Source organism: Astyanax mexicanus, chromosome 10, assembly GCF_023375975.1.
Source record: "Astyanax mexicanus isolate ESR-SI-001 chromosome 10, AstMex3_surface, whole genome shotgun sequence".
Taxonomy (NCBI): domain Eukaryota; kingdom Metazoa; phylum Chordata; class Actinopteri; order Characiformes; family Acestrorhamphidae; genus Astyanax; species Astyanax mexicanus.
In genome coordinates, this window is record NC_064417.1 from 6172984 (window position 1) to 6196573 (window position 23590).

The 23590-nt window shown below is 38.1% G+C and overlaps 1 protein-coding gene across 1 annotated transcript in view; it reads right to left on the reverse strand.

Moving 5' to 3' along the window:
- Nucleotides 1-5023: 5023 nt before the first annotated feature.
- mpped2 (metallophosphoesterase domain containing 2b) overlaps nucleotides 5024-23590 on the reverse strand; it is a 40827-nt gene continuing 22260 nt past the window's right edge. The window contains exons 5-7 of the mRNA XM_022683834.2: nucleotides 10071-10186; nucleotides 8349-8462; nucleotides 5024-6418 (exon numbers count right to left, since the gene is read on the reverse strand). Of these exons, the coding sequence (XP_022539555.2) occupies nucleotides 6300-6418; nucleotides 8349-8462; nucleotides 10071-10186 (349 nt within the window). The 3' untranslated portion in view covers nucleotides 5024-6299. The remainder of the gene's footprint in view (nucleotides 6419-8348; nucleotides 8463-10070; nucleotides 10187-23590) is intronic.

Sequence of the window (23590 nt, forward strand, 5' to 3'; positions counted from 1 at the left end):
GAATTAGGAAAGTTGGTCTATTGAAAAACTGAGTTTTGTGATTTTTTTTTATGCACACAATACATCTAAAATCTTTAATACATTATTTTTTAACGCAAATGTATCTAAAAGGCTCTAGTCTCAGTCTCACAATGCCTTTCACCACATATGACTAGTGGTGCCGTGTGTCTGCCATCTTCTCCCATCAGTTATTGTTGGATTCCATGTTTAGCTTTTTTAAACTGACCAATAAACACTCAAGGAATCACAAAGACACACCCATCATGTCAATCTTTAACAGATCAGATTAGAAGGTTGAGGATAATTTGGAAAAAAAAAAAGGTATTCATTACACAAATAGATTTGTATCTGGGTTTGGCTGTTGCCAGGAGAACGGTACTTGTCTGAGTAAATTGTGCCAGGTGTAAAATTTGGTGGAGGAGAGATTATGGTGTGGGGTTGTTTTTTTAATTGTAGGTTTGGCCAAAAAATAAAAAGATAAGCTAATTTGGTCTGAGTCAGGCCTTCTCATCTAACATTGGTGTCATTGTGTGTCTCACAAAGCATGCGTGTCTGGAAGCATTTGCATAAACACACTCCTAAACCTTGTGAAAAGCATTTACAGATTGGTTAAAGCTGTTGAGTGGGCCATAAAGCCCTAAGATTAAGATTAAGAATGCAATCTCCAGTTTATATGCGTGCAGCATTCATGGCAAAATATTTGGGTAATCAAATTAAAATAGTCTGATTATCTGGTTATTTGCCACAAAGTCACAAAGGGGATATCAGATCCAATCCTCCCCACTTTCCAATAGCTTTAATTATAGCTGCTCTAATCATACAGTCACGCCCCTAAAGCCCACTGGGTTCATTTGTCTTGGCTTCACCAATTAAGTAATGGCATTTATTGAGTATATTTAAAACCCAAACTGTCTCCAGAACTAAAAAAGCAAACAGTGGCTTTAAGAAATAGTCTGGCAGTTTTCAATCTAAGCTAAAACTGCTGTAATTGTAGCATTTGTTTGATTGCCACAGACACAGTTTACACAGTACTAGTAAACAGACTTATTGGGCAGCTAAAAGATTGAATTGCGGGATGACTTTCAAAAGACCGTAGTCAAGGAGCTGCTCTGCCACTCGCTCACTCAGCCACTCACTACTTCAAATTACCCAACTGGCATCAGCAGACATCCCAAGTTGCAAAAGTTGAACCCCCCCACCCGCCCCGCCAAAAAAAAAGAAAAAAAAGAACTTGCACATACACCAAAGGATAAGGAAAATTTACTTTTATATTAATTAATTTTAGTTTTTTTTATTAAATTTTGAGTATTCAGAGGTAAAATGAGTTTTATCTTTTATCTTTTTGGAAGGCCCTGCCTCTGCTTTCGTTTTTTTTTTTTTTTTTGGAAAAAAAGCCTTTATTTGACAAAAATTGACAGTTTCAATATCACAAAAAATTGCACAACATCAAAAACATTTCATATCATATTACAATAATTATTAATATTGCCTCCGCCATGATCTGCTTTCTCTCACTCACTGAACAAATCCCGTCCGGGAGGGGGGAAAAACACTGCCCGCCCACACTAAAATCTGATTGGCTGTCTCACAGACTCTTTGCAGAGAACAGGCCAATCAGAACCCTCTCTGTTTTCTCTCTCTCCTTCCCACACGCCATTAGAGAAAAAAAGTCTGTAGCCTGTGTGCGCGTTTGGGGCACTCGTTCTGAATTCCGGGAGATTATATGTGACTCGCGGGCATCAGGGAGCCGCTACCGAAATGCGGGAGACTCCCGCAGCTTCAGGGAGACTTGGTTTGTCTGCATCAGTATGATTAGAAGATGCCAGTGTGCAGGGAAATGTTCTACTGAGAAAAATAAGCCCAGTACATCAATCATGGTTATCAACTTCCAGTCCTGGATTTTGTATCATTGGTGAACTAGATTGGAATTGGTTTTATTCAGAAGTTCAGATCAGTAGACCTTTGACCTTGGGCCTGGAGATAAATTGTCATTAAGAGGGAAGATTCTTTGAAATCTACAGAATGTTGAGCATGATACAGACACAGAATTATGTAAAGGGTGCTGCTCTTCTAAGGCTCATTAGAAGGTCATATAGGGCACAAAAAGTTGCCACCTGGAAGGGACAATCAACCATACTGAATCTAATATTTTTAATTCTGATTTGGTTCATTTTTATATGTTTCATTAAAATCCGATATACAGACTACTCCAGTTTCTGAACCAGTTTCTCTGATTTTGCTATTCATAGATATAGATATATTATTATAGATATATTATTGTGACCTAACAGTAAGGGAGCCATTCAAACGGCATAAGATTCCTGACACCAAACTCTTTTAGCTAATTCTCAAAAACCGGAAGGATGTATTTTTTTGGGTGCTTGGAGTGTTTATAGGGCTAGTCGAGACCTAAGTGGGAATTTAAAAGCATGCAAAATTTTGAGTTTGAGTTTTGATTGATATGTTCCCTTTAAGAAGAAGAAGAAAAAAAGAAAACCAAGGATACAAACCAATGAAATGAATGTGGACAAATACAGTGGGCTTTTTTTTTGCAGCGATCACAGACAAATGTAAGATATTGGTCACATTGAAAAATAATGTGAAGAGCCAACAATAAACATCGGCTTTTATAAAAATAGGATTTGGGCCGCTTATATATATATATATATAACTGTTGAAGTTTCATCTTCTATCCTTTTATATACGTCGAAATCCAGCCAAGATCAGGCAAGTCATCTGTGGAAAGCAGGCCTCCACTCCACTGCACTGGCAGTTGTTTTTTCCCTCCAGTATGAACAGTGGACAGCCGTACACAGTGCTCGTCGCAGTGTGTGATTGAGCAGCTCCATGTGTCCCTGTGCTCCTCCCGTCACCATGGACACATGAGGTCACGGCCCCCTCGCCTCGACCATGACAGTCCCGGGCTGACAAATTTCCACAATCAATAGAAGCTGGCAGGAGAACATGGGGTTACGGCTGTCCCTGTCAACGGGGCCGATTCATTCCAGCCACTGACAGCAACCGGGTAATTAATGGACTTGATCAATCCGGGCTGGCACTAAACAGTAGCACTGACAAAATGTCCTCAAACGTCTCCATCCACAGAAAAAAAGACAAGATAATATAAACAGGTTACAATACATACTGCATACAGTCCTTTTTTCATTCTATATGGCTTCACATCAGAGAAATTCCCATTCTCTATTAAGAGTTCAAGGCCAAATCAAATTTTGCACCCCTACCTGTTGTTTTTGTGTGAAACCCTTCCTCTTGGAAAATAGTTACAATCAAAAAAATGAAATCCTCACTTCTAAGAATTGGTAGGACCCTTTAAGCTCCCGATACAAATAGACTATAGCTAAAGCAGTGGAGCTCTTAAGTTTAGCAACCTAGCTGCTGGTTAACGAGTTGGATGGCACTGTTTTCAAAAAGCTAGGCAAGTGGTGCAGCACTTTATTATTATTGTCCATTTCTTAAAACGCTTTTATTTTATTTTTGTATTCCACCTTAAACGCTGCAGCTTCTGCTGTCTGTAGCACCATTTAAGGTGGAACAGGAAAGTTAGCTAGTTAGCTACCTATCTACCGAGAAGAAATACTAGCAATGCCTGTTATAAAGAAAAGGGCCATAAAACATTGAAACTTCACATTAAGCGGTACCACTTTAAAATAAGACTACCTTTATAAAGGGTTTATTAATGGTGACTAATTAAGTTGTAAATCATTAATAATGAGTTATAGCACATATGTAGAAAGGGCAGCAATGACCCACAGCCATCTATATTGTTGCCCTTTCTACATATATGTTATAACAGATTGTTCATTATTTTAAGCTAATTACAACCTAATTAGTAACCATTAATAAAGTAATTGTAAACTGTTTATAACCCCATTATAAAGGTAGTCTTATTTTAAAGTGGTACCCATTAAACTCTGGTAATATTGTGGTTATCATAATTTTTTTAACAAGGAAAATTCTCTTGAAAATTTGTGGGTTTCTTTGGTCGATTGTGCCGCCAGAAAAACGGCATCATTCAACAAGAACGTAAGGTGGTGTTCTTGGTGTTGCTGGTATTAGAGAGCAGCCCATCAAAGTAAAAAAATCTCTAATCTCAGAACTAAATTTTGGTGTTAACATGACATTATCACACCCTCATACAGTTTGAGAGGTAAAGCAATGTAACTGTTTTGTGGAGAAAACGTTAATAGTACTTTACCCTTTTCAGACCAATTTTTAGACGGATGGTGTAATATTCAATTTCACTGCAATGGGGACAGACTTTTTTTTTATTTCAAATTTTTCCCATTTTCTCCCTAATTTACATTTTTGGCCAATTACCCAACCACTCATTAGGACTTCCCCTATCACCAGTAATGCCCCAACACACCAGGAGGGTGAAGACTAACACATGCTTCCTCCGACACATGTGAAGTCAGCCCCCACTTCTTTTCGAGCTGCTGTTGATGCAGCATTACCGAGCAGCCAGCGCGCTTGGAGGAAAGCGCAGCGGCTCGGTTCTGATACATCAGCTCACATAGGCTTTGTGCTGTGGCTTTAGTGATGTGGGGCCAATTTTGCTCCGTCTGAGCGACCTCCTGCTTATAGTGGCAGCGCTTTAGACCACTGGACCACTAGGCGCCCAATGGGGACAGACTTACTTCATTTTTGTTAAGACAGGGTTATGGTTAATTACAAATCATCACTGAAACATTTAATTCAATCTTCCAAAAGCACCACTTTTGCCATCACTACTATTCAGCTCAAAGTATGTGAATCCTGACTGCGGTCCCTGGTAGCATTGTGGCTACAACCTTGCTGAGCTCATCTATTAGCACTGTAGCTTTCACTTGAACATTTGGTCACTGTCGTGTCTTCTTGTCGTGTCTTGTCTTGTCTTGTCTTGTCTTGTCTTTCCACCAGATGGGACTAACATGTACACATAACCTGACTGGCTAAGAAGATAAAGAGCGGAGAACACACACAGAGTAAGATGGATGGATGAAAAAAAAAAAGAGACACAGAATAAAAATCTTGTGGTTTTATTTGCATATAAAGTTGGCTAAATGACACAATGAATAAAAAAAGTCAATGACATGGAAACAAAGCATTTACAATGGCACCAATGATCTCATGGCAATTTAATAGCTTTTTTTCTGTGTGCGCTAGCAAGATTGCAGCTCCAAACAGTGCAAAATACAACAAACACATTAATTATGACCCAAAGTAAAAGTCCACCAAATTGGATTCAGGGAAATTAAATCATATCCACATAACTGCTTCATCTCCTTCAACTTAAAATTGTCAAATTAACACATGGAGTTGGAGCTTGGTAGAAAATCGCTGTGTTCCTCACTCTTTAAAATACAGGTACTACAAATGGTACTCTGAGTGATGCAATATAATAATAATAATTTCTGGTTCTATACAGAATGATTTGTTTTTAAGAGATGAGTTAATTATAAGAATCAAACTTCAATAAAAGACTAAAAGCAATTCTTCTATTAGAACCAGTTTGTAGCACCTTTATTTTTTATCACTGAAGTCTAATCTCACTGGATGTCTGACTGGAATGAAAATGCCACACCCACTGCACTGCTATGACACACTACAAGCACCACAGAAATAAAATGGCAACAGAAACTGCTCCATTCAAACAAGTCCATAACCCTAAATCACTCATAAAGTACCTTGTCACTTAATCAATTTGTCCTCCACATGTACAGTGGGAATAAACACTTTAGAGGGTGCTGCAATGCTTGCTTTATAAACAAGATGCATTCTTTTGACATAATAAAAGCAATGTGTTTAATTGCACAATAAATATATATATTCACCCATGTAGAGACTTGGGCGTTGAGAGATTTCAGCTATGCAAATCCTCAAATAAAAAAAATAAAAAATCACACTGGTTCCAGCTCTAAAACTGCACAGGACCGAAACTACAGCTTTAAATAACTGATCCTGCACTGGGTTTATTAAGCAGAATGCACAGCGAAGTACAGAAACAGTCAAGTATTGCTGAGCCATTCAGGGTACCTTTATAATGCACTTTCATATACAGGCTAAAAGGAGTTTAACAAGGCAACCAATACAAAAATGAACCATAAATATGAATTCACATTTTTTTTCCTTTTCCAGCAAATCATTATTCAAATGGCATGATCTTAAATCTTTAAAAATATTACATATTCATGCATTCATTGTTTTTTTTATTAAATACAGGCAGTACAAAAGGACCATTACTTTAAAGTTAAGAAGAGTTGTAAAGTAGAAAAAAAGTGGCAAATTCCAGGGGAATTTCAAGAGCTTCCGGGGTTGGGAAGGTCGAATACGATTGGCGGGTTTGTAGGCTGGAAACTGACTGTACACGTCGAGGAGTTGATGAATGTCGTATACCCATCTGTCATTAAACCATACCCTACAGAGAGACAGAGAGAGAGAGAGATATGTGAAGGTCAAAATAACTGAATAAATACAGTAATCAAAAAAGTTGCCATTTCTAATACAAAAACCTGAATATAGACTTTATTAAAATCATATTTATGAGATTTTAGACTCAGATAACATTTAATAATAATAATAAAAAAAAAAAAATTATAGTCCATACTTTCAAATTATAAGGCGTACTATCAACGAACGTCTATTTTCATAAATAAGGCTAGTAAGGATGCCTACATTGAACTGAGTAAGGGTGTCGCCATATTTCCCCTCTTATGGGGGAGCTGGGGGAAATAAACAAAACTATATATATATATATATATATAAATTCTTTTAAATTCAAACGAGTGCTGCATGTTCATTTTTTAGTGACGTGCATTAGCATTAGCCGCTAACCACAGCGCTAGCGGGACGTAAATGCTGTTTGATAGCATTAGACTGAGAAACCCTGTGTTCCAGTAACTCATGGCACTATCAGGGCCCTATCAGGTAACACAGTAAACATACAAACTACAGTCTAATATACTCACCTCTGAACGGTGAAAGTGCTAGTGCTGCGGTTAGCGTCTAATGCTTATGCTGCGGCACCCAGCCTTAGTGCTGGAGAAACTACATTGAAAACTCACCCTTACAACAAGTGGCTTTACTGATCCTTAATACCTGACTGGTAGAATTCATACAGTAGGCACAATATTGATTTTTATGTTTTTTTTTTAAATACCAAACTACCAAAATCACAAATTATAAGCATGGCTACATCTTAAACTATACGCTGTTTACGTGTATTTCTAATGAAAGTGCACAATTGTTTACCGTTTAGTGAACAATATACCGTTTAATGTGGTGGTGGCATGACCTCTGGAATGCAGCCAGTGTGACTATCTCACATGTCTGTCAGACCTGCAGATTGTTCTTATCTACTCTAAATGACAAGCAATTGTTAAAAATGAACTGTTCCTATGCTCAGTGTGAGCTGGAATAATAGGTAGAGATGTACTGTTAGGTAGTAAAGTGAGCATGTGTTGCTCTGTGCTTTACAACTAAACACATGACCAAAGTTTTAGACCACAATAATTTATTGTCCCGACGGACAGTAAGAGTTGAGGTGCACATTGAATTCTGCTGTGATTTGGGCAGCCGTGGCTTTATATTTTTTACTTTACCCTGGATACCGTGGCTCTTGATACTTCACAAAGACTTGCTGTCTTGGTCACAGATGCTCCAGCAAGACGTGCACCAACAATTTGTCCTCTTTTAAACTCTGGTATGTCACCCATAATGTTATAGTGTGCATTGCAATATTTTGAGCAGAACTGTGCTCTTACCCTGCTAATTGAACCTTCACACTCTGCTCTTACTGGTGCAATGTGCAATTAATGAAGATTGGCCACCAGGCTGCTCTTTGTCATGAAACCTCCCACACTAAAATGACAGGTGTTACAGTTTCATTGCCCAACCCCTGTATATTTCTGTATTGGTTTTCATCCAGCAAGTTTAACATGTTGGAACTTTTCTCTCTTTGCATACAAAGCTGTTTAATAGTTTGGTAGAGCCAACAGAGCACCCTAAATGAAAAGCAGAGAAGGACCTGTGGTTTTTACACTGCATCAGCAGAGCAGTTCTGCCTGTTGCTGTAGTGGTTAGCTGGTTAGCTGCCTGGCCTCAAGGACCACTGGCAGGCTGGTAGTATGAGAGTAAGTATACAAGCAACTATGAAGATCCAGTTAAGTTTTGAGATTTAAACCAGCAAGTCCTGGCTCCTGAGGTTCTGACTCACTTTTTCTCAGTATGCAGCAGTACTTTACAGCATTTTTAAAGACACTTTTAAAGTAGACGTAGACCATGTATCCAAAAAATGCATTTATAGTTAAACAAAAAAAAAAAAATCCCATTAGAGAAAAAGACCTCACCTTCATGAATCCCCCCGTAGACGTGGAGCTTGGGTCGGACCCGCCTCTGTACCGTGTTGAGCAGCTCCACACAGCCGACTCTCTGGAGCTCCTTGGGTACCCAGTCTCTGAACCCTGAATCCAGAAAATACACTGCTGTTAGTAAAGCAGCAATCCAACACCAACTGCTGACCTCTTACCTCACAAACGATTTGACTGACATCTCTTTGGAAATGATCCACTTAAGAAATCAAGCTTCACCATGGGTTTATTCAACATTAAATAGACTTATGTCTATATAAACTTAATGTAGCAAAATATGTATTTTTACATTATATATATATATATATATATATATATATATATTTTTTTTTTTTTTTTTTGTCCAATGCAATGCAAAACAATTGTATGTTTAAGGCTTATTTTAGTACCAAAAAAAAAAAAAAAACTCTAAGCTTAATCCAACCATAAGCCTAGCCAGACCCTGACCCAAAGCCTAGCCTGATGTTAACTATTTCTTTAACATATTCATAATAAACCTAATCAAAATGCAACATAATCACAAATCATTTTATTAGAAAAACTGTAGTAATACTGGTTAGGGCCTCACAGTCTCAAAAAAGAACATTATTGCATTAATTACCCAAATTTTTAACCTAAAAGAGCCTATGGTGACGTATGTATCACAGACCCTTTAAAGGTCTTTATATTTTTACTTATTTATTTCTAATGTTTTTCCCATTTTCTCCCCAATTTACACAGACAATTACCCAACCCACTCATTAGGACTTCCCCTATCACTAGTGATGTCCCAGACTCACAGACTCCGCCTCTTTTTGAACTGCAGCTGATGCTAGGTGAGCTCGGAGGATAGAGCAGAGACTCGGTTCCAATACATCAGCTCACAGACGCCTTGTGCTGCTCGACATCACCCTTTAAAGTGAGCAATTGTGCCACCAATTGTGCTATCTCAGGGCTCCAGCAACTAATGGCAAGCTACATGACCAGGATTCAAACCGGCGATCTCCTGATCATAGTGACGGTGCTTAGCCCACTTGACTACTCGGAGCCTCCCCTTTAAAGGTCTTTAAAGAGGCATACATTTCCTAACAGCGCTTTATCTGTTATTTTAACTAATGCAGTTTCCTAAATGTTTTATATTTCATATAAATAAAATGTACATCAAATGTAACTGGTTCTGACCTGTTTTCTAGAACAAAGTTCTAGAAAAATAAATTAATGTTACATCAGCAGATTTAACATAAAAAAATCTCAATTAGAGGGTGTGCCATATCATATTGTATGCAAAAAATAGGCAAATAAAAATTAATATTAATTTTGGTGCAGTAGTTTTCCTTGCCTCAGTCGCAATCAAATTCGATTTGATTTATTTAATGAATATTTATATACTGTAGTTTATCTCTTTTTCTGCATACTTTATCATGCTCTTTCCACCCTGATCTTCGGTTCTTCAATGGTTAGGACCCCACAGGACCACCATAGAGCAGTGTTGTCCTGACCACTGATAAACAGGGTGAAAAGAGCATAATAAAGTATGCAGAAAAACAGATACAAGACTACAGGCCGTAATAATAGAAATAATATGTTCTCTTAAAAGTTCAGTGGAGCTGATGAGATGCACAATAAGTGTAGGAACAAAGAGGTGGTCCTAACATTCTGCCTGGACTGTGTACATGATATATAGCTATGCACACACACTTTGATCCATGTGGTGGAACTTACCCAAAGGAGGCCCGTGGGTCATAAGGATGTCTATGTCCTCAGGGATCTGGTTCCACTTGTCTAGCAGAGACTGACCACGAGGCAAGTTAAAACCCCATCCATTAAACCAGGGCGTCCTGAGGGAACACACACACACACACACAAAAGAAGACACTTTATGAACGTCTTATTCTGTAACACACACAAACACAGCAAAATAATAATGTACATAAAATAAAAATCCCCCCAAATTCTGTACACCTCATTATTTCCCCAATTTTTTCTGCCACATATTTGTCTTTGCATTTAGAATTAGTTTTAAGTTCTGCAACTCCATCCATTTTCTCTGCATCTTGGATATCCTGAGGCATTTGTGTTAAACATATTTAAATGAACAGACATTAAATCTTCATTTGAACTATAATGAGTCATATAAGTAATACAAGTGATACAATTAAATGCATAAAATTGAATAAGTGTAATTTGCACATCATTTGTAAAATAAAATTAATATAAATGCATAAAAAAGCATTTATGTGGGGGTGTCCTATCACTCCCCTACACTATACTGCACATATACATACAGCTCTGGAAAATAATTAAGAGATCACTTCAGTTTCTGAATCAGTTTATCTGATTTTGCTATTTATAGGTTTATGTTTAAGTAAAATGAACATTGTTGTTTTATTCTATAAACTACAGACAACATTTCACCCAAATTCCAAATAAAAATATTGTCATTTAGAACGTTTTTTGCAAAAAAAAATGAGAAACGGTTAAAATAACAAAAAAGATGCAGAGCTTTCAGACCTCAAATAATGCAAATAAAACAAGTTCATATTCATAAAGTTTAAAGAGTTCAGAAATCAATATTTGGTGGAATAACCCTGGTTTTTAATCACAGTTTTCGTGCATGTTTGGCATGTCGTACACACTGCTTTTGGATAACTTTATGCTATATCACTCCTGGTGCAAAAATTCAAGCAGTTCAGTTTGGTTTGATGGCTTGTGATCATTCATCTTCCTCTTGATTATATTCCAGAGGTTTTCAATTAGCTAAAAACAAAGAAACTTATAATTTTTTTCTCCTTTTTCCCCCAGAGCTGTATATGTATACTACACATATACATATATGCAGCTAACCTTTCAGGCCTATACCTGGGGTGCTCAATACCTCAACTTCTTAAATAAAAGATTCTCTTTTCTACATATAAATATGTATTCAAGCCCCCCAGGCCAATAAATATGTATGTTTTCTTCCTCTGACTATTTCTCAGTCTTCCTTTATCTTCATAAGGTCACTGTGTGAGGCAGCAGCTCCACATGACTGCAGCACAAAAGCCTCCACCCAGTTCCAACTATATAAAATTATATCAAATCATAAAAGCTGTTTATAAAAACCTCCCATATCAGATTACAAGGCCACAGCCATTCCCTGATGAGTCACCCTAGAGCAGAGGTTATCTCCAGAGCAGCGACCCCGGAGTAGAGGTCAGCCCCAGAGCAGGGGTCATTGTCACAGGAGGCAGATTGATAGTGCTGTCAGCGCCACCGAGCAGGAGCTTGTTAATGCGAGTTTTATGTGCCCTGGGGAACAGCTCTGCCGACAGGCCGCACTAACCCAGCCCAGCCCTACATTTAGCCCCATCAGACCCAGGCCGATCGAGGCCAAGCGCTCAGCCAAGGCCAGACCGGAGTGACAGGCTGTTTGGACAAGGTCAGGGGTAAAGGCAGGGGTTGGGGGCCTGCGCTGGAAAGCAGTGCTGAGTGATAGATTAAGATGAAGAGGAAGACTGAGCAGACAAAAGTGGGGTTCATACCAGGGCTTACTGCTCCGCCTCCTGCATATATATATATATACAATCCAATAGGGTCGGATGTGACAATAAGTACATACAAATACACAGTGGAATGGAGTAGAGTGGAAAGTGATCATTATATATTATGGGTGAACCGGTATACCGCAGGGGGAACTAGAACCGGTTTGTGTTTCTCTCACACCGCCATACTGCTAGAGGCGCTGCGAAGAGCTGTGCGGAGTCAAACCCTCGTCTAGCTCTGTTCTGTCTGGAGAGAAATCAGAGCAGCTCCTGCTTCTGTTTCTACTGTAGGAACGTTTTAATTCCAGTAAAATAGAGCAGTAACTACAGCCCTTTTAAATATTTTATGTATTTTTTGACTGGAGACAAAAGGGAATTGTGGTTGATTTTAAGTGGCCCGCGAGGTATTTTAGAAATAAAATGAAAGTTGGCTCGCTGTTAAGCAGGTTTTTATAATGTGAGACTCAAAGTTTGAACGCTAGGTGTCAGAAACGGGCCAAAGAGTCTAAAAGCAGAGAGGGTGCGCAGTTGTAGAGCAGAAAAACGGGCCAGAGAGTCTAAAAGTTGCCATAATTAAGGAGTTTAATATTAAAGAGACATCATAAAATAAAAACATCAATTACACTGTCAAAGATAAAGATAGTAAGTCAAGTCAAATGGTGTGTAAATGAAAGTAATCAGGAAAAAAGTATTATTTAAAGTGGTATATTTCATTATTTGTTTTATTACAGAGTCTGTGGCCTGTGACTTCAAATATATTTCTTCTTTCTGGCCCCCAACAGAAGAAGTTTGAACACCCCTGATGTAATGCTTTTAATTGCTTTAGGAACCACATATAGTAAATTTGTGTAGTAAATTTAAACTTGTGTCTTATTTGTGCAGTAGAGCTTTTGAAAAAAATATCTCTTTGAATACTTAAACATATCTTGTGTTTTATATTTTAATGTGTTCATCACTACAGGCAACTTTACAATCATATTTCTCTATTAAGTAGGGATGTGATATTTCTTATACACTTATAGGCACTAAAACATACAAGCCTAACAATAAAAAAAAGAATCGAACACTCCAGCTCAGCTCAGATTACTGCTAATGTATTTTATCTGCAGGAAAAAAAAAATTGGGTTTTGTGAAAATGTCTAATAGTATTTACAATATCGCCCAGCTCTACTGTGAATTTTACTCTTCCCAGTCCTACAGCAGTTTCTTATTCCTTAGATCCACACATTGCAAGTACCATCGCAGTGTGCAGCAGTTGGTAGCAGTTGGTAGCAGATATTTACCTAATCATATCTCTTTCTACAAGAGCCGCAATTGCAGTTTTCCTGCTGTTTTTCAGACAATGACATTTAAGAGTACAAATTTTAAACAGGTTTGATAAAAATCACAATCACAGAAACACTTAAACCACATACACAATCTCAAAAACCCGTCTGGAAAAAATTGGGGCTGATATGTTGCCCTGCAGTTGGCAAAAAGCAACAGTGGTAATCAACCATATAATACAGAAACATCAGACGCCTACTGGCTGAGCCCCACTGATTCCCAGCAGCTCTAATCAGATCTGATTCCCCCATTCAGACGCTTCTGAAGGCTTCATCAGCACAATCAGGTGTGATACATTAGGAGTGTGGAAAGTATTAGCAGCAAAGAATGTGAATATGATTTTCCCTAAAGCACAGAGCAGGAGTATATCAAACTGGTGGAATATTCTGGAACAAACAATCTTTTTGACTGAAAAATCAAAAAGTGCTTGAAAATATTTTAAATATACGTCTTTCAGACTTTTCCACATTGCCTTATAAGTGAAAGGTTATCCCACAAGACTGAGGTCATACTGTGGCACAAACACAAACCCAGCCAAAAACCAACAAATGAATATGACAAACAATGAAGAATATGAAGCTCACAGTCCCAGAAAACAGTAGTCCAAGTCAATAGCTCCTTCACAATGACAGTGTAATTTCACTATGGAATTAATCAGAGCCAAATACTGATAATTAATCTGCCAAATGGAAATAACTGTCTGGACAGAAAGAACTGCAAAACAGTCTATAAGTCTATAATGACAATGTTTCTCACCTACCCTGAAGAACAAGTATGCTGCTATGTAGAGCTGGGCGATATGGCCCCCCAAAAATCGTCATTTTTTTTTATTAATTTTTTTTTTAAATCAGATTTAAATCGATTTTTTCCCCTACTAAAAATAAAATTAAAGATGATAAAGAAATAGTTCTTATTTCTTTAGTTTTCACTTTAATGTCCCCTTTGTGGTTAAAGCGAAAAAACAATTGTACTGACACAATGCACCCTCAAACTTAAAAAATAAATAAATAAAAACACCCTCAAAAAACAAACATAAAGAAATAAAATGGTGCCCTTTCTGTCAAAACGTATCGATTTTCATAAAAACACATCATCCTTAACTGTAAATTCAAATTAATCGATAAAATCGATTAATCGCCCAGCTCTACTGCTATGGGATTTAACCTGTGATGTTGGATGTATTTTCTGGAAACAATGGATTTCGGCTGTTTTTCTGAGCTGGATTGCTCCCTGATATTTGTTGATAGTTGTTATTCGAGGAATGATAAGATAGAATTGGTCTTGCTGTGTATCATATCTGTAGATTATTCTTAACTTGTTTAATGAAGCCTAGAACAGACGGTTAGCCGTGATGCTAACAGCTGAGCTCAGCCAGGTTAACGCCAAGAAGCTAACGAACACAGCACGGTCTACCTCAGCTTTGTATAACTGGTTAGCTGCAATGCTAAAAAAAATAAAAAAAACAGGCCTCGGCAGACTTGGAGCATATTACCTTTGATTATAACAGTTTTTCTGAGCTGGATTACTCACTGATAGTTCTAACGCAATGTAAAACTAGCAATTTTTTTTAATTGTTACAAATTGTCTTTAATTGGTCCATTAATAGTTAGAAAGGAGTTTTCCTTTTTTTATTATAACTTGACATATTGGAGTGACAGTCTACTGCTGAACCAATAATAATGTAAAGATAGCCCTTGCTTCAGTCTGACCAAAACAATTTACTTAAATTATTCTGCATGATCGCCTTTATTCATCTCAAACCCAGACACCCACCTGGCTGGAACTGTGACTGATTGGTCCAGTCACAACACTCAGTAACGCGTGATTGGTCAGAGGGCTTATTTGCATATTGCAACCTTCTAAAGTATTTGTATTATAACCTATATACTATTTTATTCAGTCTTGCTATCTTTGATTTGACACAGAAGCCTTCTTTCATCAACTTGAACATCTGACTGTCTGGAAGTACTGAAGCACTACAGAGACGTATTAAAGGACCGCTGTTGACATGCGTGTAGCAGCACACGTGGAAGACGGCGTCCAGGGGGCAGCAGACCGTGATAAGGTTTTAAAAGCGTGGGAGGATCTGAGGACCTGGAGGTGAGAGTCAAGCTGAATAGGTTTTATTCCACCCTCCAGTCTGCTCTCTGAGAGCTGAGGCTTCTGTAGCGAATTACGCTGAGCAAGCGTGGGAGGAGCCGAGGGACTGGGGCAACTACTCGCTCCCTCGCCTTCTCTCCCTCTCTCGTTTCCTCTTGAATTATATTAAAAAGATACTGTTAGAGGCCAAGAGCAGAGAGCATCGGGTGCCAATTAAGGAGAACAAGAAAGAGCCTCGAGTGGAGGAATCAAAAGCCTTCCGCTCACCTTTAAAGTATGGCTACGTTCAATAATGAGCTGAAAAAGTGTAGAAAATATGTCTTCTTGAAGTTTCTTCACATCAGTCTCTTCAAATCAGTTCAGTCAATGATACAGAGACTGTCAAATAAAACTCTCTTACATGAAAAGAAGACAACTTGCGTCAGCCTGCTGGAGAAAGTGTGAAAAACTTCAGCATCCTAGGCTTTCATCACAGATTGGAACAGAAATCAAGTACCAGAAATACAGAAATGTGTGCATTATTCATTATTTTCATATTTAATTTAGAATCTAAACTCAGAAAATTAAAAAAGATGATGTTAATTTTAGGGGTGTAAGAAAATATCTCAATTTTGGAATATCGTACCAATATCGTACCAATTAAAAAAAAAAAACAGTAAGTTTAAAATATAAACTTATAAAACAATAAAATATCAAGATGATAGCTCTTTAGCTGTTAAGAGGTGAGTTTTATCGGCCTGTAGACTGCTGCTAACCCTGGCTAGCACTGCTGGAGCAGCATTTGCATTAACCGCTAATTAGCTCTTTTACCGTTCAAACGCGTGCTTACTGTGTTAAAACAAGCCATGTTGGACAAACCGCTAGCTAATATCACCCTGGCTTACCGGAGCACTCAGAGTTCCTCAGTGTAGCGCTATCGGGCAGCATTGGCCGCCAATCGCTAGCAGTTAGCCGCTAATACTCCAGCCTTAGTGCTGGAGAAATTTGTGAATCTAAGCTTACTGTAAGTAAACTGAAGCAATTTACTAACCCAAATAAACAGTTTTCAGGGGCGAAATCTGTGTAGATTAACATTCAGCACTCGTTTGACTTTAAAATAAAGTATTTTTTTAAGAATTACAGTTTTATTTACTTAGCTTAGCTTTACTTAACTTAGTTGGCAACCCCCACCCAGCAGCGAGACCTGCTGAATTACAAGGGAGGCATGGCGACACCCCTGTTCCTTAATAGCGTCACCTAAAATGTGCCTTATAATCCTGTGCGCCTTGTGTATGATAATAGACGTTCATTGATAGCGTGCCTTATAGTGTGAAAAATACAGTACCCACATTTCTGGAGCTTAAGTGCATGGTTTTTCCACTCCCTGTTTTTTTTTTCTGGACCGAATTCAGCCAAAAATAAATATTTGTTTCATCTTTTGGATTCTCAACTAAAATGTGAAAAGAGCAAAAGATGCACTCATTACCAACACAATAAATTAATAATTACCAGTACACTTACTGTCCTGCAGTAAAAACCCACAAATACAATTGTGTGTGCCTGGTTTAAGAGAGGCTGTGATTTACACACACTCACTCTGAATGCTAACCCAGGGCTGCGTGCCTATGGAGAGAAATGGAGACAATATATCATGAAATCCATATTTGCCAACCGGAGTCTTTGGTTTGGCCGGTAGGGCCGTGACTTGTTGTGAAAGCGTAGTTCATGTACAGGAAAGGGTTGTCATGGCACTATTAATCAAAAACAACTCACAGAGACAGATAAGCAGTGACCGCTCCATCTCCATCATCACATGGCGGCTAAACAGACGCCCCTCATCAGCTCATGTTTGTCCATTGAGCTCCAAAAAGACCCCCGGGCTGAGCTGCAGCCTGCTGTGTTAGTCATACAGCAGGGGGAATGGAGAATTAAACAGGGCTGGGTTGATACAAGAAGACAAACTAGGACAAAAGCATTACTTATGATACTATATGCTATACTATTAGTTAGAAAATAAATAAAGATATTATACTATAATCTTACAGCCTAATACTGACCATTTGTTCCTTTAAAATGTTTAGAAATTATTGCTTTTTACATGCAATTTGAAATTCGTCCCATAATTTATACAACCCACACTCACAGGGTGTCACATTTGGTCAGGTTATAGTTTTGGTTTCAAAAACCCGCAGCAGAAGGAGTGTAAATGATTATCCTCAGGTTCCTTTTAATTACATTTATACATAAGGGTTAATCAATGTACTGTTATAGTAAATCAATGTTCATACTGCTGCGTTAAAGACTGACTCAACTTGCTGTAAATGGTCTGAAATTTTGAACTATCTAGAAATATGTTTTCACACAGCAGACTCTGGTTAAGTAGATCCGGACTGAGACCACCTCTTTTGGTCGGACCCAGAGACTGTAAAAAAAGATAGACGCCGTGTCGCCTTTCCCATTCATTCAATGAAAATGAAGCCAAAATCTTCCTCCATGTTGGCGATCCTGATACCCGAATCTGCGTGGTAGAGACCGGAGGAGGGAGAAAGACTGTGGAGAGACAGCCTACTCATTTAAATAAACCTGCCCCTGAGGGCTGCCTCGAGGTCACAGGCTGCGGAGCGGAGCTGACATCTGTTTTTGGTCCCACCCATAACCAGCCCCTTTTACAATAACCACACCTTTTTTGAATAGAGCTGAATAACTTTTAAAAAAACTAATTCTGTGGGGATATAAAAATTTGACAATATAAGCAGAGGTTACGCTAGCTGTTGCATGGTCGGACCATAGACTGTGTATAGCTGGACCCTTACACACCTGCTACTTTGGCTCAGTCCCAAATTGAAAAGTCTGAAAGTTCAGACCAAACAAGGCAGGTGTAAAAGCACCTTTTCACATACAACTACACAGCACCAAAAGGAGGTCCGGTACTGTTATGATTTAGGGCGTTTTCACACCAGAACTATTTGATTCGGTTAAAACAGAATCTGGTTTCTTTGTACCTTTAGTGCGGTTCGATTGAGCTGGTGTGAAAACAGTAGGTGTTGATCAAAACAACCAGAACGAGACCGGCTAGAAGAAGTGATCTTGGTTTGGCCCCGAACAAACTCTGGAGCGGTTTCCTTGTGGTGAGAACGTGATCCAGTCTCGATCCAAACCAGCTATCAAATATACTCCTTTTATTTGAGCTTAACTGCTGATAACCGCTGATAAGTTTAATCTGATATATTAGCCAGATAACCCTAATTACCGCAGCTATGAACAGACACAGTCTCTGCTGCTCCATGCTGTTTATACTTGCCATGTGTGCTGCATTCTTGCAGCATCTACTTGCAGCCACACGACTCTGTGGCTTTACAGCATCCTTAAAGGAGCTTCATACTTTACAGATATACACACTGAAACACAGAATCTTCTCACTATTTTTTACTTTCTTGATCCTGCATCAGACAGCTCTGACCAATCAGAGGAGACAATGTGCTTGCATGATTTATTGGTGCGCATTTTGGTGTGTTTAGGTTTATGCCTGTGTGAAACCAAACCAAACAGAGGGAGAAAACACTCCAAGTAAGCAAACTCATCAACTAATTCAGATCATAAAAACAAACTACAGGTTTCAAAAACACAATTTTGCTTATAGTGAACATGTTTGTAGTCTTTGATTCAGCACCGCAACATATGAAGCAAAAGTCCTCATTTTGTATCTGATTAGTCTTACTCAGAAAGTACCCCATAATAACAGTACAGAAGAGGAAAGCTGTTCAGGTCTTTGTGTGAGATTTAACTCTTTTTGTTGGCACACAACCCACAAACCCAAATATAGTTAAACAAATTCTGTAGCATGGATTCGGGGAAACTGTACTCTTTCGCGTTTTTTTTTTTTTTGATAAATGAATGCAACCAGATAGGATTGGTGTGCATGCAGGCACACCAGAACTAAGCTACAGTAATGTACAGGTCAATATAAACTCACATAAACGTAAAAATATGCATATATGTGTGTGTATTGGTGTGTGTGTGTGTGTGTGTGTGTGTGTGCAGACAGAGCAGCAGGGAGGTGATTGATGGGAGGGTAAATAAAAGCGAGTGGCTGCTCTGGTACTTGGCTGGCTCGGTTGATACTCTGGGGTGCAATCCCTCACCACAGTCAGCTCTTTCCCCCCCACTTCACCGTTCATTCATTCATTTCCATTTACTCAGCCTCCGCCACAGACAGACTAAACAAATGTTTCGCCTCTTATACCTTTGTTTCTAGAAATTGAACGCATGCTGCATCTTAAAAGCCAACACAAAAGGTATTAACAACCGTTTTAGTAAGTTCATAGTAAGTACAGAAAAAAAAAAAAACACACTACATGGATAAAAGTCTTGCGACACCTGCTAATTCATGGGTTCTCATGGTTTCTTCTGAAATCAAGCACTATTTAAAGAAAAAGTTTATCAAAAAATAATTCATACAACTGAGTAAAAGAAACAAAGACTTTTTAATGCAATCACAACAGTGGGATATGACTAAGTATAATACTTTTGCCTCATTTGTTTAACTGGGTTCTTTTCATCTACCTTTAGGACGTCTAATCTGATGATTTTTTAGGTCATATTTATGCAGAAACATAGATAATTTCTCATGATGGTGAACGAATCAGGAAAACCTGACAAAAAAAAACACTGCACCTTCCTTCAGTATGTGTGTTTTGGTTTGTTAAGGTTCACAAACTTTCAAGTAGGGCTGAACGATATATCGTTTAAGTATCGCCTTCACGATGTGCGCATGCGCAATAGTCACATCACAGGACGTGTGATGTCATTTAAGACAATTATGTTGTCTTAATGTTTTGATTTTTGACAATTCAAGATTCAAGAAGTAGATACACAGCACTGTCTCTGTGTCTGTGTGAGTGACAGACTGTTGCTGCCTGAGAAGTGCATGGGGGAGGGGGAGTGTGAGGGGGTGGGGGCAAGAGTAAACACAAGGTAACCTCATGGCCTTCATCCACTTGGTTGGGCATGTGTGTTTACAAGCATGTCTTGGGCCCTGCATTGTTTTATATCGCGATATATATATATATCGCCAAAAAATTTGCAATGTAATTTTTTTTTCCAATATCATGCAGCCCTACTTTAGAGCACCACTGTATATGATCTACATATTCAAGTGGATAAGATAAGATTTTTTCTGAACATCTTAGGAGTACCTGAAAACGTATAAAGTAAACATGTATGTATTTGATTTGTCCTAATTAAATGTATTCATATGAAGGCCATGATCAAAATCAGAAGACTTTTGTAATTAAATTGTTTTCATTAATTAAAAATGTATTTTTTATTTCGCCGTTTTATTTTTTATATTTATTTCTCTGATGCGCTTTCCCAGAATTTCTTACATGTAGTTAGAAATTCTCCTTTTTTTCCAATTCCTATGCTACTATCTAACAGGTTTATAATCACTGCGGGTTTAATCTTAATGGAACCGCTATTGAGCTGGGAGTCCCCTTACCTGATCGGCTTGGAAAATATGATTGAAAGTACCAAACAAAGCTACACCCTAAGAGATAAGTAAATCAGAACCATTCTTCACAGTTTATTTGGAATTTTTCAAACAAGCTCTCATGATGATGAACGAATCAAGAAAACCTGATAGACAAACACTGCACCTTCCTGCAGTATGTGTGTGTTTTGGCTACCTCAGCACTTTGTGTTGGTGAACTCTCACTGACCCACGCATAACACACACACACACACACAGACACAAACTCACACACACACACTCTCTTCAGGTTATTTATGAAAACAGAACGCCACTATGGAGCTCGGCCTCGCCAGCCCCTGCAGTCTCTGAGACACAGAAAGGATAAGTGAAATATTTATCTGACCATGACAGAAGGGAGGAGAGAGAGAGAGAAAGAGACAGAATGAGAGAGAGAGAGAAGCAGAGATGGAGAAAAGTAAGAGAGAGAGAGAGAAAGAGAGAGAGAGAGAAAGAGGACGACAGACAGACAGATAAAGAGAGGCAATGTCAAAAGTGACATTCAGAGCAGAAGAACAAAGAGACTGACAGCTGGGTCAGACAGGGCGAGCGAGAGAGCAAAGGGGGTGGGGGCTGAGAGAGATGGAGGGGGAGAGAAAGATAGAGAGAGAAAAAGAGAGAAGAAGGAGGAAATGAAGAGGGCTGAGGGATTTCCTGTCCTACTTGTATCTATGCAGTGTTAGTGTTCGTGTCTGTACGGTACCTGGAGACTTTTTATAAATGCTTTACTTTACTAATATGCTTTTTTCTCTGATCTCTAATATTTTAAATATAAAAACTATTAGTAATCCAGTAATAAACTGATTCTTTTGATTACATCATTCGGACAGCTTCAATATATACAGATCCTTAAAGAGAAACTAGCATTTTGGTCTGATAGTTGGTGTTAGAAGGGCTAAAAGGTTTATGTATTTCTAGAACTGCTAATCTCTTAAATTGTTCAGTATGAAGTTTATAGAATTACTTTATTTTTTTACTTCATTACTATTAATGGTGTAATCACTCCCTCTGTACAGTAGATCCCCAGACCGAAATGCCTTGTTGATAAGAGAGGTCCAGACTGATGAGAGAAGGGCTACACTTGTTGGAGCTGACAGTAACCTAGATAACCACCTGATTTATCGTACAGTAGATAGTAGACAGCGCTCTTAGTCATTTCTGTTGCTTTACATTACATTTAGTGGACGATTTTACCCAAAGCGACTTACAAAAAATAATGTACCTTAGCAATAGAGAATATCGAAAACATTTTTTGACAGGACCTAAAGGAGGCCAATGGGAAATAGAGGGCATAGAGAAGGAAAGGAAGGGGAACAGGAAATGAGGTTAGAAGAAATTAGTTATATTACATTACAGTTGCTGTCCTTGATATCACCCATTTTGTGTCCATTTTATGTATCAATTGCATCAATATTAATCATTGCTACTTATAACAAAGTAATTGCATTATTATGTTCATAAAATGACAATAATATTGTTTATCGCAATTCTTTTTGGCTGTAAATCACCAAAACAATATTGTTATTGTGATGGGCCGAATAACACAATCATGCAAAAAATGGATCATAAAGTAAATGTACTATTTGAGATTGTCATGTTGAATTTTATGGCTGTTCTGAGAGCAATAGGAGGCCATATCTATTATAGTAGTTTTAGTGTTCCTAAGCAAGTGCTTGATGACTGTACATCACAGTTATTAAATGTTTTGAAATGATTCAAATGATTAAAAATGATTAGAAATGATTAAAATCAGTTAATACAATTTAATTATGTAACTATAAATGACATCTATTTAAGTTCACCCAAACCACTGATGTTTTTTTTTTTTGTATGCAATGGAAACAATAGAAATCATCATATCCAGAGTAGGGGTGGGCGATATGGCTCTAAAATAATATCACGATATTTTAGGGTATGTTTGCGATAACGATATACTTGGCGATATAGGAAAGCAGAAAAATAATTAATTAATTTCAGGAATATTGTATAAGAGTATAACAGCATAATCATAATGTGGCAAAATAAATAACATAGCATAAAATAATATAATGCAGCAAAAAATATTGCAGAATATTTAGTGCATGCATATAAACTGCAAACTAAAACATTTATACAATAAATAAACCTAAAGCTTCACAGTAAATAATAGACTACTTTTAAGACAGTACATATCTATTATCACGATATTTCTGTGTCACGATATATTGTATACGATATAATATTGCCCACCCCTAATCCAGAGCCTTTTTTTAAAACAATATCTGTGACCTTTTGAACACAAATCAAAACATTTCAACCTTCATAAATGATATGCCACCCCTTTCTATTAGTCACAGCACTGCTCTGCTAAAAGAAACATTCAGTCATTTATGATTTCACTCCTCCCTCCTGGGTTTGGAGGAAAGCATGGCTTGGTTGAATCCTGGTTTGATTTTTCATGTCCATATAAAAGCAGAAACAGTTGTTCAGGAATATTTCAGCAAGTCCTCCATTCCAGAAGGCCAATGTAAGTCTCTGTGAAATTACAGCCGCTGCACTGGATGCCTGACTCACATTGAGTGAGCTGAGAACTCTCTGGCAGTGTGTAACCCTCCCCCTCATTCTACCCTGACCCGCCTGCCATCTTTATAACAGTGCCCTCAGTCTGCCCTCAGCCCATCAGCTCTAACACTGATCAGACAGCGGCCAGCCAGCATAAAGCATATTACATACAACCAGCACTCAGAGACAGATCCACTGCACCAGTTTGTAACACAGGGGTTTAAACCAGTTTGAGGAACAAAATAAAA